Source organism: Neovison vison, chromosome X (genome assembly GCF_020171115.1).
Source record: "Neovison vison isolate M4711 chromosome X, ASM_NN_V1, whole genome shotgun sequence".
NCBI classification, from domain to species: Eukaryota; Metazoa; Chordata; class Mammalia; order Carnivora; family Mustelidae; genus Neogale; species Neogale vison.
The window spans coordinates 120991302-121007731 of NC_058105.1; the positions used below are offsets into that span (position 1 = coordinate 120991302).

At 38.1% G+C, this 16430-nt stretch overlaps 1 protein-coding gene across 3 annotated transcripts in view; it reads right to left on the reverse strand.

Annotated features, from left to right (window-relative positions):
- The window catches only part of GLRA2 (glycine receptor alpha 2), a 185950-nt gene that overhangs the window by 124500 nt on the left and 45020 nt on the right, over positions 1 to 16430 (reverse strand). For all 3 annotated transcript variants that reach the window (XM_044234455.1, XM_044234454.1, XM_044234453.1), the window contains exon 4: positions 10426 to 10649. In XM_044234455.1, the coding sequence (XP_044090390.1) occupies positions 10426 to 10649 (224 nt within the window). The remainder of the gene's footprint in view (positions 1 to 10425; positions 10650 to 16430) is intronic.

The following is a 16430-nucleotide window of genomic DNA, read 5'->3' on the forward strand; positions in this document are numbered from 1 at the left end:
GAATTCACTCATCATAGAAAGCATAGACTAGGGTCCTGCTCACTCTAGCCCTGAGCTATTCACCTCATCTATGGGCAAGCACAGCTTGCTTGGCTGTGCTTGGCTGTGCTTGGCTGCACCTAGAAAGGCTTTCCATATAAGTAAAGATTGAAAATTCATGGTGTGTAAATTATTAGAAGTTCCAGAAAGATCCCATTGCATATCCTTGCTCAAACACCTTCCAACTCTTTGCTGCTACATATAATTAACTAACAGACATTTAGCTAAAGACTCCCATGACTATTAAGATGCAAATATAGGGAAATAATAGTGTTCTAAACACTGTTAGTCATTTCCTCCTTTGTGTATATGAGTTGATGGATCCTCAAATTCCCTACCAATATCCCCAAGAGCAGACTTTGATCCTGAGAGTATTAAATGGAAGGATGAAGCTGGATGGAAAACATGGCTTAGAACAGTGCGGCTAGGGCACCAGAGAGAAATAATTTTTTCAGTGTTGTCTAGGGCTGAACCTAAACCCCCCACTGGATCTAAGCTGTATGGTTAGACTCTATCCTCTTAATTTCAAAGAAATATAAGACCGGTTTTTCACCGTTGACCTTAGGATTTGGAAGTGGTGCCTTATATCACTGTTGGTTCATTGGCTGTTCTACTCCTCTCCCTTGACTAAATGCCAGTGGCTGACTAGGAAGGTCCGTGTTTACCAAACATTATAAAGGCATCACAGAAAATACCCATATGCATTGAGCAGCACTAGAAGGGAGGGACAAAAATACAGTATCTGTTTCCGTCTGTGCCTGGTCCTTTTAGAAAAATGTGCACACATATGGTTGGCCCATGTTAATTAAGTCCAAATATGGACTGCATTCAACTTGGAGAGTAACTGATAAATCTGTGGCTAAAATTTTTCCAAATGCTTTGATATTTCCCGAAGAAAAATGTTTTGAAGGTGTTGAATAGGAGAGGACTAAATTGGACACCACCAGAAAGAGGAGCTCAAAGCACCGAAGACTCAACTAATACTGTTCACGTGTTGGTTACATTTCACATTTCAGAAGCATTTCAATGTCATTTCAATATCAAAGTATTTATTTGTACACCCAGATATTCATCAAGATAAAATGTTATGAAGTCGACACATTAGAATAATGAGAACTGACTTGTCCTTGGTCACTTTATGTCTAAGAGCGCTGCATAGCAATTTTCTTAGCCATTCGGTATCTAAAAGTATTGTATGATAATTTTCTTAACATTTTGTTTGGGATTATTTTACTTTTGGCAAAAGAGAAAGGGAACAAATGCTGAGGAACTGCAAATAGGGTTTTAAGGTAACCAAAGTAACTTCATATCTGCTAACAGCAGTGAGAAAAACTGCTACTTTGTGAGTATTTTACTTCATTAAGACTTCTATTGTGATAGCTGTTGGAGAGTGCTGGCCACTGTTTCTGGTGGCAAAGCCTGGAGATAACATGGAGCCCTGGTCAGATGGTAGGATGCTCCGTCCTTGACTAGGTATCGCTGAAATCCAGCACAGTTCCTCAGTTCACTCTTAACAGGAAGCTAGAGAGGAGATCTAAGCCCTTGTCTGAAAGAAAATGCATCTGTCACTTCTGTTCTAAGCTAAATGCCTCTCACAAGGAGGAAACCAAGGCAAGGAGGATATGCATCTGCTTGAAACTAGGTATGGAAGCTGAGAGTAGCCTCAGTGTTACCAGGTACTGAATAAGGAAAGGTTTATGTGTATGACTTAGGGGGAATAGGGAGAGCTGTCTCCCCCCTTTCCTCCCTTGCATCCTACAGCCGCCTCGGGGTTATTACGGCATTCATTGAACATTTAGTATGAATCTGGAATTGAGAAAAACTGCAGATCAATGAAAGGTTAAATGACTTCTCACAGTCACTTAGTAAGATTGGATTTGACTCCTAGTCTTCCGAAATCTGAGAACGGATCTCAGAACTGACATCTTCCCCAACCCCACAGCATTCTGTCTGTAATCCCCACCTCATTTACTGTTTTCTATCCTTTATTTAACTGCTAAAATTTAGCAAAATATCCCTACTAAAGTGAAACATCAAATAAAGCGTTTGTTCTATTGTCCTTTGAAAGGAATGATCAATCAGCTATGGGATGGCCTTGCTCTGAGTGTGTGTCATGTGTAGAACTTTACATAATTATATATGTCTTTAACTGTCTTTCAACGACTGTCCAGTGATAAGTGTGTTCTCTTCAGTACAGATGTTGGTTTGTAACTTTAAATGCCACAAGCAAGGATACACTTGTTGGAGAGACTGCTGAACTTTGAGGATGTAAAATTTTTTCCCATTTTAAAACGGATTGCCTTTCTTTTGGATTATGTGCTCTGAGAATGCACTAAAGCAATTCATGTGTCTCATAAGGACCATGGCGATATTATACCCATTTATTTTGGGATTAATACCATCCAGGGCGGCTTTCAAGGACAGCAGTATGGACCAGGTAGGAGCCCATGTCAACACGAGTTAAACAGGCTCGCTAGGACTTCTGAATTTCCTTTGGCTTCCTGCCACAAGAAAACGCAGATAATGAGTAATAGCAGACTAGCCCTTTGACTCTGCTGGCTCAAATATACCATGTAATTTCCTTTAACCTACATACCTAGTTAGTAATTGTCCCAGCCAACCATCTTTGTGTAATTGTCTAAAAGTATATAAACCCATAATTCATGAATACATTCTAAAATAATATCTCATGGATACTCCTGCTGAGTGAATCAGAGGGTATAAATGATCTAATTTGCAATTGGGAACTTTCTCAATAGGGAGTTTAGTATTGAGTATTTGTCATTGTGAAAACTGTATGTTGAACACAAGGCTGCCTCTTAAACTACAGGTACTCCAATATTTGCTGCCCCACTCCAAAATGAGGATCCTCTTCTCAAGAAATGGATATTTAACTTGTGAGAGAAAGACTCAGAGATCCAAAAGTAAAAAAAAAAAAATCCAAAAGTAGTTTGAGATAGGCATCTTAAACTTCAGAATCCTCTCTTGCTTACTCCCAAACCCTAAGGGACACAGAGAACTCACTCTTACTTCCTCATTCAGAGGGAATTTTGTGGGTGGAAAGGAGATATTTTTTTAAAAGATTTTTATTTATTTGAGAGAGAGAGAGAATGAGAGAGAAAGAGAGCATGAAAGGGAAGAGGTCAGAGGGAGAAGCAGACTCCCTGCCAAGCAGGGAGCCCAATGCAGGACTCAATTCTGGGACTGCAGGATCATAACCTGAGCCGAAAGCAGTCACTCAACCAACTGAGCCACCCAGGCGCCCTTGGAAAGGAGGTCATTTTGAGTTATAAATGTACGATAGAGCTATAAGGAGCCTCAGATTTTATCTAATCTTTTCTAGTTCAATCTCATGTTATGGATGAGGAAACTAAGACTCAGAATGACTGATGGGGTTAGAAAAGCAGTTCTAAGAGCCTGGAAGATACAGTAAATGATGCAAACAAGTGTGGAGTTCCTGATGCTCTGAGCTACCTTCTCAGTATTCTGTTCTTCACACCATCACCTTCAGAGCAAACCCTGATGAATGTTAATGCAGTGGAAAGTTACCTCCAAAAGGAGGAAAATCTACTGGTTGCTATTGCTAGTCCAATCAGGTAAACAGTCAAGGACAAGTGTTCATGCCAGCTGCCACATATTTCATTGCACAATTCCCTCTTTTCCTCCAAACAAGGGTAAAATCCTAATGCTGTTGTATCTGAACCAGTATTATGCCCATGAGTATATGTGAATTTCTGAACCCAATCAGAAGCTTGACAGAGCTTTCCAGCACTTTAAGAATCTGTCATATATAGGGCACACTTTCTAAACTCTAATACTTGTACCCTCAGTGGTGTCTTTTTTGAGAACCACTGCTTCCTACCCTCCCAACCTTGCTTGACTCTAGAAAGAATGGAATCCTTGGGGTTTCCATGGCATTTCCCAGCACTTCTCTGAAGACTCACTGCTTAATTCTGATGTGGGCGCTTATGCTACAGTCATTAATTACTGCATTAAGTCAAGTCACAGAACTAATGAGGATTTGGACACATAATTGGAAAATGAGAATGTAATTTTGCCGGGATTATAGGATAGAAAGATAAACATGGTTCAAATAGGCACAGAGACAAGAAATCACAGCTCTTATAGCTGCCTTCTAACAGAAAATATGGGCTTACGTGTCTCCTCAAAATTGAGAGTAAGATAATCCAACTATCGCCATTGGTAACATTTAGGCAGGTCTAAATTCACTGTGCATTTTATTTTCAGCTCTGACATCTAAATAGAGAATTTTCTTTTTTCCTATGCCGTAAAAATCATTCCATAACTAAAGTTAGAATCTTTTGAAGTTCTTGCATCAAGCTCCGGATGAGTCAAAGATAGGAGGTTATGTGAGAAAAGTTGGCCTTTTATGCGTGTGGGTAGAGTCGGTCATTAGACAGGATTATTTGGGGAGCTCCATTGGATGTCTGTCTAGAAATCTACACTCCACCTACTCTCAGTGGTGCCTTAATCTATTATCAGAGGCACAGGCATGTCAATCCCCAAGAGTTCTCTATTACAACTCAAGTACTACTGGGAAGGTAGAACACTGAATCATCTACACCTAGAATCATGAATTGAATCAAAAGAGGTTAATAAGAAAATCACCTCCAACACCATAAAAGAATAAGTTTCAGGTCAGATAATGTTTGATGATGAGGGGGAGGAGATAGCGTGGTGATAAGGGGTACTACTGTGGAGGAGCAATTCCATAATTATTTATGGCTTGGAAGACTCTGTGTAGTTGGAGGGTAGCATAAGACCCCTTGGTACTTGGTCAGTCAAATAAGAAGACACTGAAGGCAAACAGTATTTCCTTACCAACTTTGCTTCAGGTATACCCATTCTGTAGGTATGCAATAAATATTAAAGCAGAATTGTTAGCAGTTGGAGGATCATAACTTCATTAAGGACCTTTTCCTCTAAACAAACAGAAGTGCTGAATACCCCCGTACAGGAAATACACTTTAGGGAGATTCAAGGACCTACTAGAGTTTTCACTGAACCCTCAGGTTAAGAACACCTACTCTATAGGGTCACACTCAAGGAGTGGGTCTGTCCTATCCTTAATGTCTGGAATTTGTAGGGATCTGTCTTGAGCAACTTACTCTTTGTCTTAGAGCCTGGAATAGAAAGCACAATAATTAAATTATAAGAAAATATCAGGGCCCTAGAGTATGTGGCAATTCCACTTTTGATCTGTATCCTTATAACATATATTGTATTCTACTAATGGTCTTAACCAAATCATCTCTTTTTAAAGATGAAGAAATAGAAATTCAGAGTGTAAGACATTTCCCTAGGTCATTCAGCAAATTCTGAGGCCAGAAACTCAAGCCCGAGAGCATTTTACTCTAAAATCCTTGTCTACTGTAGTATCAGAAATAACCAGGGTAGCATTCAGCATCATAAGTTTCAGAGTAGGAGCCCCAAAGTGTACAGCAAAGTGAAAACTGGGAGATGAAGAACATGTTGGTGCTGAAGTGAAACACGCTGTAAAATAAATTAGCAACACAGTGTTGATGACCAAGCATATGTCTACTAAATCTAGTGGGACAAAAATGTATGGAAGTAAAAATAGTGAGGTAATTCCCTCCATTCTTCCAAAAATGGTAGCCATTTGTTTATCATGTTAACAAATGTAGGAAAAAGCTACTGATTTAAGTTGTAGCAACTGTGATGTAAGTTATATAAGGAAGAATTTCTGCATAATGTTAGAGTAACTTATTATAGGATCCAAAGAGAGATATAAAGTTTCCTTCTCTGAGGGTCCTTAAGATGAAAATGAGTCTCAACAGGTTGCCTGAAGGTAGGAAAGTTGACTTAATGACTTGAATGGTTCTCTTCAGCCCTTTCATCCCTGGGATAGTAAAATTTTTCAGAAAGTAGTTACATTATGTTGGTGACATATGCTGTTTAAAACCATCAAATTACATCAAATTGTTGCACCTTGAACTGAAAGTCAATTGTTGCACCCTGAATTTAAAGTCTTTTCAGACATTTGCAAAATTTGAAGAAACTTTATGTTCTCATCTTAAATCTTACCTTCTTCCTCCAATAGTTCTTTGAAAAATGAGTCCCAAAAAGGTTGGTTCCAAAATGACCTGCCTTTGGAATTGTATTTGTTCCTATCTTTGGACTTGAGTTGGAGCAAATGAAGAATTAATGTGTGGTAGGAGATGATAGCATTAAAATAGAAGTCAAGAGCTTTGATTCTTGGCCTAGCTTTCCTATTTATGGGCTCCATTATTTAATCTCACCTAACTTGGTGAAAGAAGTCACTTCCTCATTGGTAAAACAAGGGTATTGGATTAGATACTTTGCAACATAATACCTTCAAATTAAAAAAAGAATCCTGAGGTTCTATAAAAGGCAGAATGCTGGCAGAAAATTCTCAGAAGCAATAGAAAGTAAAGGAAGAAAACAAATATTAGCAAAGACGTTGTGGACAAGTGAGACAAGCTGCTCCTCTCCAAAAATACCTTCTCCTTTTTTCTTTCTTATTGCACACCATATGCCATGGTGCCCTGACTTTTACTGCAATCCATTATATTCAATTCAATAAATATTATTTGAGTAATAATATATACAATACTCAAGGCTCACCTCACTATTCCACTATGGATTCAGGCCTTTTTAAGTAACATGAATTTAGGGGCCGCCTGGGTGGCTCAGTGGGTTAAAGCCTCTGCCTTCGGCTCAGGTCATGATCTCAGGTCCTAAGATCGAGCCCCACATTGGGCTCTCTGCTCAGCAGGGAGCCTGCTTCCCCTTCTCTCTCTGCCTGCCTCTCTGCCTACTTGTGATCTCTGTCTGTCAAATAAATAAGTAAAATCTTTAAAAAAAAAAAAGTAACATGAATTTAGAATTTGACTGTCTCTAAAGGGAACGTAGAAAGCAAGATGTGTGTGTCCTTGTTTATACTTTGGTCATGGATGATCAATACTTAATGTAGCAGGTCAACAAAAACTTAAAAAGAAAACAAAGAGTAAGATCCAATGTATTAGGGAAGTGAATATCAAAGAAGAAATCAGAAGAGAAGTGGACAAAAATAGATTTGACAACTTCTCATCAGCAAAGACTGTGTCCTGCCGAACTGGATAGAAATTTTCTAACAATGATCTAACATTTTTAGCTCCTATTTAAAAGATTTGTTTGAATTTTACTTAAGTACACCAAGTGTTGGAATCTGCAGGATACTTGTGGAGTTTTAGTCTACTGTCCCCTCTTTTTTAAACTGCTGTCTTTTAGGAAGCTTCCTGGAAAATGTGATCTTGCTTGTTATGAAATAAATGGACTGCGTAGTTCTCTTTGTGTTCTGTTTGGGCGTCAAAGCCTTAGGCTTTGGTTTCCATGCGGAGTTAATTTTACTTCTGCTCCTACAAAGCCAAGGAAGCATGGAATGTTCATGGATGAAATGCTATCTTCCATTTGTTTTAGGTTTCAGAAAATGCAAATTTAAAACATCACCAGAGAACATTATATTTTTAATGTGGACCAATGTTTAAGTAGTTATTTAAATATATAAGGTAGAGGCAATTCATGAATTTATCTTTGGTACTTCAGATGTATCCCTTCCTTCTATCTTTATTAACCATCTTCATCCTGATTTCTCATCTTCATAGGCATCAAATGTACTATCAGAATGAAAATTTCATATCAGCTCTTTACAGCTTAGTATGAATTTAAGTCAATGGATTCCCTCTTCTATGAATATTTACATTGTAAACCTGAGAGTAGAGAGAAAATCTTTCCTAATGCAACATCAGCAGGAATCTTTCCAGCACCTTTAAGACATCAGAAACTGTCACCTGCTTGGCCTTAAACTTGAATCGGACCTGCAGCTGGGCATATATTAGCACTAATTACTCCTTCTCTTCTAGTTAAATTGAGTCCAGTGACTCAAGTAAACAGACAAGTAGGTGCCAGGCCCTAAATTCTAACAAGATTTGAGTCACACATTCATTTGCAAAGTTAGAGCCACTTTTCTTTTCCTTGTTCCTCATTTATTCCTATTACTTAATTTATCTTATGTCTGCCTGCCTTGTTAGACTGGAGCCCTTCCAGGGCAGAGACTGTATCTTACTCAGCTCTGGATCTCTAGGCCTAGCACAGTGTCTGGCTCATTGAAAATCCTTCCAGGCAAATAATTAGATTCCTGTCGTTCAATTCTCCCAAGAGCTGTGTTTCTCTAAAATGGCATGCCCAGTTCTACACCAAGGATCTTTCCTCTGATTTCATAGAGCACCCAAAATGAAGGAAAAATCTAAAGCAGCCTGTGTCAGGACAAAATCTACACAATCCAAAACAATTGTCAGGGTGTTTCAGAGCTTATAATATGCTACAGTGCAAATGAGAGATGGAAGAATTACCAGATCTAGGTCTGGGGAACATTATATTCTTCATGGTTCTAGATTGGAAAGACCTTCATAGAACAGAAGGGAAAAAACTTGGTTTTATTTCAGCAATGCAGGATGCCAGGTATTTACTAGAGCAAATGCCACCCAAGGCCCAGGGGGTTAGCTGAAGCAGCTGATACCCTGTGCTGCTTTTTATAACTCTCCTCCCTAGCACCACGCTCCACATATGTCCCATTTCATCAGGTCACATCAACTTAGGTTGTGCCCAATACTGCATCTTACATCAAACACATGAAATATTCTGTTTCCTTAAAATGTTTATAAAAATAAAAATAAAAGTAAAGTTCCTTAAAAATCAAGTGGAGGAAGTTTCCTGGTTTTTGTGTAAGCAGTAACTTTGCCAATTTTTACAAAGGAGCAGCCTCTTTCATTCTACAAGACATCCAGTCTGTCAGCCATCAGCAAACTGTGAAATTACCAGGTTAAGAATGGAATATACGGTGCAGACCTAAATTATATAGAGTTGTGAAATGAGGTTTGATGGTGATGACTCTACAGACTTTTGAAGATTATTTGCAAGGATACAAGCTGTCTGTCCATTTTCTTTCATGATAAGATTGGAGAGAAAGGGAATATTCTATAAAACATCTTTAAAATGTCAATATTTATTTAACAAATATCTCTCATATACAGTACATCTTCTTGGACCTTTCAAAGGAGTTACAGAAGGTGCGAAATCCAAATGTCTTGGCTTTAAAGAGCTTACTATTAGAAAAAAATGTTAACTTTAAAATACAGACAGCCATTATTTCATTTACTGAACACATACTCTGTGTCAGGTACTATGACAAGTATTTCTATATGCGCTGTATCAGAGATTGGCAAATTATGACCAAAGGGCCAAATCTAGTCCACTCTCTAGTTTTATAAATAACATTTTATTGAAGCACAGAACACTCGGTTGTTTGAATATTGTCTATGGCATGCTTTTGTGCTACAATGGTAGCGTTGAGTAGTTGTGACAGAGTTGAGACAGTCTGGCCTACATTGCTGAGGTACTTACTGTCTAGACCTTTACAGAAAATATTTGCTGACCTCTACTCTCTAATCTATATCATTCATTCTCACAAGAATACTTAGAGATAAATATAGTGCTCCTTATTTTACAATTAGGTAACTGAAAGTTATAGGTTATGTAACTTAGTGGCAAAATTTGGATTCAATTCGAGATTGTGTGACTCCAAAAGATCCATGTTCTTATGCTAAATTCATATACAAAAATAGCCAAAATATGAGGTAAGAAGAAATAAGAGTCTTATAGAATCACAGAGGAACTAGAGTTCAGAAAAGAAAGATAGGATTTTGAGGTTAGGGTGATAACAGTTCTGTAGAAGATCATATTTGATTGTAAAAGCAAAAATGGATCTCGAGATATGTCACTCCCAAGCTCAAGCCCAGGAAAAGTTGAGAGATCAAGGTTACATGTTTGGTTAGAAGCAGATCTGAGATGAGAACTAGTTTTTCACTCACCCAGACCAAAGTATACTGTCAATGACCATGCTAAGCCATTGAATGTTTTTGTATGTGTGGTTACACGTTATAGAATGGCAAAATTATTTGAAATGGAGAACTTGTACATTATACTCAACGGTTAATTGAACTAAAGGCCTGTACTTCTTTTATTGAAGCAATCAAAAATACATGTATGCAGGTATTTACATTATATCCACTCACTGTCTTCATATATATATAATAAATTTATATATGCAAATTAAATATATGTAAATTTTATATATAAATAAAAATATATGTATTTTGTTGTTGTTGAGAATCATACTTCTGAGGTCATGGGAACTTCTGGCATTCTCGCCAATTTTAAGATTCAAATGATAACCAAGAGACCACAAAACCCAAATATTTATATACAGCTTAGCCCCTAGAATCAGGCAGCACTAGGCCAGGAGAGAAATGGAGAAGTAAACAGGTACAGCCAACAGAAGCTTACCTGATACTGTAGAGTACTTTGCCATTTTTTGAAATTCGAAGCAATTTGTTGTCAGTGGTGACATCATGGAAGTTGGCACCCTTCTCATTGGCAAAGAATAAATCTGGTTTCCAAATGGAGTCAAGCATGGATGGGTCCAAGTCCAGGGAATCATCAGGGTACTCGCTATATGCCAGCCGTGAATCATTCCACTGTTGTCTCAGAAAAATGTTCACTCGGTAGTCCTATGGAAACCCCATGCACAAGAGTTACTTATCATGCAGTCTGGCATAAGAGGTCCATCTACATTTCCCCTCTCTTCTCCCTGATTTGGTGCAATATCCATGTCTATACAAACCAGGCTATGTATATCCTGGCCAAAATAAAACACTCAGTTCTACTAGGAGTGGGAACAGAGGGGAGAAAGAGAGAAGGCTCAACCAAACCAGAACACTAATGGAACACGTTGAATTGGTTGAATTTTTTTATGCTTAAATTGAAATCACTCATCCTGGGAGGAAATATACTAGCTCAAGCTGGTTTTTCTATAGAAAAAGGTAACCATGAGTACAGAAGTCACACTGTGATGGTAGATTGTCAAAACTGATTCATTTTCCACATCAGAAATGACATATCTCTATTCTCATTCTGCTCAGATGCTCGGGGCAAAAGGAAACCCACTCTGTAATTTTGGTAGTAGAAATCTTATTATAAAACTCTGACATGATGGGACAATATTTTTAAAATTTGTCTCCATAAATATTAAGATGCTTCATGTTGACAAGATAATTCTCTCACACTACTTACTTTAAAAATTCTTAAATATTTTATCATTTCTCTGAATGGGTTTTATCTATAGTAGTTGACTTGCTACTTCATCAATACAGAGATATTTTTCATGTTTCCCTGATCTGCACCTTATGATGAAGGTGTTCTTCCTTATGGAAGTGTCATTCCCACTTGATCTGGGAATTTACTTCTTTGTCAGTAAATCAGCCTGAGGCAGTGACTTCTTTTCTGGGAATATCTACTCAAAGGTCTTTCTTTAGGTTTGTGAAAACGGTTGCTTTGCTTGGTGGAGTGGACCCCGAAAGAGGCTTTAACAGTATTCTCTAGTCAAGCAGTACCATAGTTCAGAGCTAAGAGTTGTTCACTCCTGATACTTATGGTCACTTGGGGTGATACATACTCATGCCTTCTTACTCTCTTTCCTTTTCATTTTTCACTGTTTGCTCCATCCCCACATCTTTGGCACCTGGATTTTTGGTCATTGTTTATTTTACTGTAATGGTGACCACCTTGTCCAGGTTTGCCTGAGAACCTCCCACTTTTAACCCCCAAAGTTACATATTCAGGGAACCCCTTCAGTTCTGGGCAAAACTAGGATGGTTGATTACTCTATTAGGTACAGTAGAGACCACCTCAGGATGGCCAGTTGGGGTTCATTCCCTCAGGGCCAAAAGAAAAAAATAAGTTGTAAAGATTAGGGTTTGTGGAAAAGAGCTTCAGTCAAATTCCTTCTACCTATTTATCACTAAGCTATCTAAACTCCTATGACATTTTTTCAAATACAGCCATCCTAATTTATCAGGCTGATAGAGTATTTTGGAGGTGACAGATGTTGGAAATAGTGCCCAATGTAGGTTTAAAGAATACTAATAACCAAATAATTACTAACTTCTGAAAGTCAGTCATCAAAACCCAGCTCATTTGGAAAGGCTGAAATATTAAAAGAAATAACCTTAAGGTTCTCTGTTGTACAACATAAGAACTTTCTGACTTGGAAAATTTTATCAGCTGACTTTTATTTGGGATTTTACCAGGCATGCATGGTAAATTTTCAAATCTAAGAGGGCACTATTGTGGGCCTAGTCAGACTTCTATCCCATCCTGTTTGCTCACTCACTCCTCAAGCGAGTGAATTAAGGGAACAGCAGAATCTCAAAGATGTTCCCATCATATAATTTTGGAATTGTTCAAAGGGACCAGAGGATTGTAACTGGAAAGAGATGATCAGTTCGGTGTTTCATTGGCAACGGGAGTTACTGGAAGCTTTGGAATTGTGTGAATAAAGAGTGAGGTTGTATGATATGTAAAAAAAAAAATCAAAAGGGGGGGGCTATTGGAAATATAATAATCCAACTTACATCTAAGTCTGAACTAGATACATCAACTATGAGCTTTCCTTAAGGTTTTCTGAGGGAGAAAAAAATGCAACTTCTCCAGTGTTTGACATCTACTCTTTAGTGTAGGAACCAGTTTTCCTTAACAAAATGTTGTGTGTGGGAGGGGTTGTGAAGGGATTGGGGGTGGTCTATGAGCTTGTTTCAGTAGGAAGTAGGAGAGAAGAGAATCTCAGAATCTCGTCCCTTAGACAATTCTGGAGGTAAGAAACTCTAAGTATGAGAAGTAATGACAGCTAGAATAGAGGTGAATGGGTTAAATATCTTAGGCCATTGGGAGGCCAAGGAGGCCCCAGCCCTGCCCAGGAAGCACTTATAGGATAGGAAAGACCAGAGAAGCCAGATAGACAGTACTGGGCAGCAAAATCACCAAGAGAACATCATTGCAACCCTCCCTTGAGCCTGAGAATGATTTAAAACTGTATATTGAGAGACCCTAGAAAATATTACATGATGACATACAATATGAGAACATTGACCTTTTAAAAAATCTTAATATAAATTTTCACAGCTAATGTGCATCTTTTTAAAAAGTCTTTCCCATGAGTATTTTTCTCCGGTGTTTCCTGGCTTTCTACTTTGAATTTTATATATAGAAAATGATAAAATAGATTGTCCCAATATTAGAACTTGAAAAAGAATACTGAGTCTGTCATATCACAATAAAACCATTAAGTGTCCAACAGTCAATTTAAAATAAATTAATCCTATTCATAAGCAAGGATAAGTAGAAAACTTAGAGGAAAAATGTAGTTTGTGCCACAACGACAAGAATTATATGGAATACAACTTTTATTAGATCTTTTGGGGGTATTTGTTCTTTATATAAACATATAAGAATTAAAATTTTCCATACTTTTGTTTATGATGATATATGCTATTCTAAAATAAACAGCAACCCTTAAAACCTTTTAGAAAAAGACATCCAAGGAACTACAGACATAAACATCCAAGGAGAAGATTTTTCTGGGACTGGACCTTTGTAACTCAGTTCACTATGAGTTTCACTGTAGTGTAAAAATTTGACACATGTGATTTTTCTCTGCATCATCTCTGTTTATTTAGAGTTAAGTTTATTTCCTCATGATATTCCAAACCACAGGAGATAGTTATATTCTTCTGTAGTTTTGCTTTGTCTTTGTGTTTGCTTCTAGGTTTAATAAAATATTAAAGGCGGAGTAAATATTGAGAGATATGCTTAAATGTAGACTGAATTTTCCCTTATACTGCCTTCTCTCTACAAAGACATTCTACTTCAAATAAATGTCATATTCCTCATATTATAATTTGTTTTCCTATGATTGGCTCTCTGAGTATTAGATTAGGTCCTGGAAACATTTGAATGAAAAAATATGTCTGTATGTGCAAATACATATGTATTTTTTCTAAGTCATATAATCTTTATTATATTCTTAACACAGGTACTACAAGTACCTACATTCCATACTATGATTTCACATCAAGTTTATTATTTCTTAAGTTTCACTTTTCCTAATACCCTCTAATCCTATGCCCATGCCATGGATGGTTTCCTTAAGTTGAATTATTTTGGTACTACTGTATTTGGTTCAGCATTTATGCACAGAGACTGCCACTCTGTTTCATATATACTTGCAATAACCTTACTGTTACCCTCTTATTATTTTTATATCTATACATTTCTCCATCCAACAAGGATTTGCTTTGTTGATTCCCCACAATGCCAGTTTGGCCCTTTGGTTTTAACCTCTGGCTACACTGCAGTAAAGTTTTCATCCTCCTGAGTCTGTGCTCACTTTGATATGGGAAGTTAGTCTTGAATTTGAAATTTTGGGGAGGGTGCACTTGTTTCATGATGAATTCAGGCTTTAACATTGCACTGTTAATTTAGAGACCAAAGTCACCTTCTATCTCAGTTGAACAAAATGCCAGGCTTGGGGTAGATTCTTGGTTCTTCCTTAAGAAGTCAGAAATAAGAAATGTAGCTACCTGCTCTTCCTGCAAAGTTAGTATCTCCTCATGACTTGCTGATGCAGCTATAGAATGAAAGGGAGCCCATCATGTCAGTTCAGCAGTCCCAGCCCAGCAGGCATCCTCCTAAGGGGCTGTCTACCTCTTATCCACTTCCTCAGAACGTGATTTCAGATCCGAGATGAAAGACCGCTTCGCTCTGCTGCAGTAACCAGCAGAGCATATGGAACTTATCTTGTGCGGACAAGTTTGGGGGAGCTGGAATTATATTATGGAGATTCTCTCTGAGGGAACACATTTCATGCATTTTTAGCTCTTTCTCCCCCACCGCAAATCTGTTAAACAAGGAGGGAGTCGGGATCTGCTACTGTGGCATGGGGAGTGTTCCAGCACTCACTGGTCCGAGTCACATTCTAGCCACCCAGATGTTTGAGACTCTCTCCTCTTCATTTTCTGATGGCCCAGGCTTGGGGAGAGCTGCATGCAGATGGTATACAAATACTCTTGACCTTTACTGACATTATAATATCCCCAAAGTATGTCTTTATATTAGGAAAGTGGGAATTGCAATATACTCCCCGTCCTCTAAATTCACTTGCCATCAGCAGCTAAAGTAAAGGAGCGGGGGAGAAAAAGAAATGGTAAATTGATGTTCTCAAAACAAAATGTAACCTGTTTCATCATACATTCCTTACTAGTCTCCTAAGTGTCATTTGGAACCACAAAAATCTTGTTCTACAGAAATCTCTTAATATAGGGTCAACTAGCAATGACCATCAACAGATCCCTGTGACTCTTCAAGAAGAAAAGTGTGTATTTTAGGGGCACTTGGGTGGTTCAGTCCATTAACCGTCCGACTCTTGATCTCAGCTCAGGTCTTAATCCCAGGGTCATGAGTTCAAACCCCAGGCTGGGCTCCACGTGGGGCATGGAGCCTACTTTAAAAAAAAAAAAAAAAAAGACGTGTATTTTGGAATAATGTATATCATCATAATGACTCATGAAAGTTTTACTTAGAATAACACAAATACATTGTCTTCCAATCACATATCTTCTGCACTAACATATCAGAGGAGTGAGAGGCAGTATTGGGTCTATAAGTAAGCCTATACTTTGTGGGCAGGTAATACCAATAGTAATTCAGTGAGATAACATCAAACATAAGAGGGGCAAACTCAATAGCACCAGAAGAAAGTCATCCTGAGTTCTTAAAATGGATAGTTATTGTCTCTTATTTAGAAACAAACAAATACCCAAGCTGGATCCTTCAATAAAGCTATCAGGGTTATAGAGAATGGGGGAAAAGGGAAAAAATTGATATATTTAGAAAATCAGAATTCTGAGGCATTCTTGGAAAAATTCCTTCGAAAACAGAGAGAAAGCAAAATTATTATTGCTCTCCAATAGCACTGGGACATGTCCTCAGTGACCATATACATTACTATGCAGAAAAACTAAAGGTCTGATGTTCTGACTTCAATTAAAGACAGTTCAGAGAAAAACCTGGTTCTGTTTAACTTTTTTTGACCAATTTTCTTTCAGTCAGAATTCGTGAAAGTGTGGGTCAATTCACGGGTGGGGGAATCTCAAGGTTTGGGTAAGGGAAGCTTGGGCTACGATGATATTCTCTGGTGCAGAGGGTGGATTCCCAGGCAGGGCCCCATGGGTCTAGCAAGATAGATTCTTTCAAAGTAGAACAACTCAACTCTCATATTCTTGTGAGCATCTGATTGACATCTGTTTAAATACTAATGCCTCAGGTCCAGGATTGGTGATCTAGGGCCTGCGGGCCAAATTTGGCCACAGCCTGTTTTTTGGAGTACAGCCACACCCATTTGCTTACTATTGTTTATGGTTGCTTTTCTGCCCAAAGTGCAGCATTGAGCAGCGGTG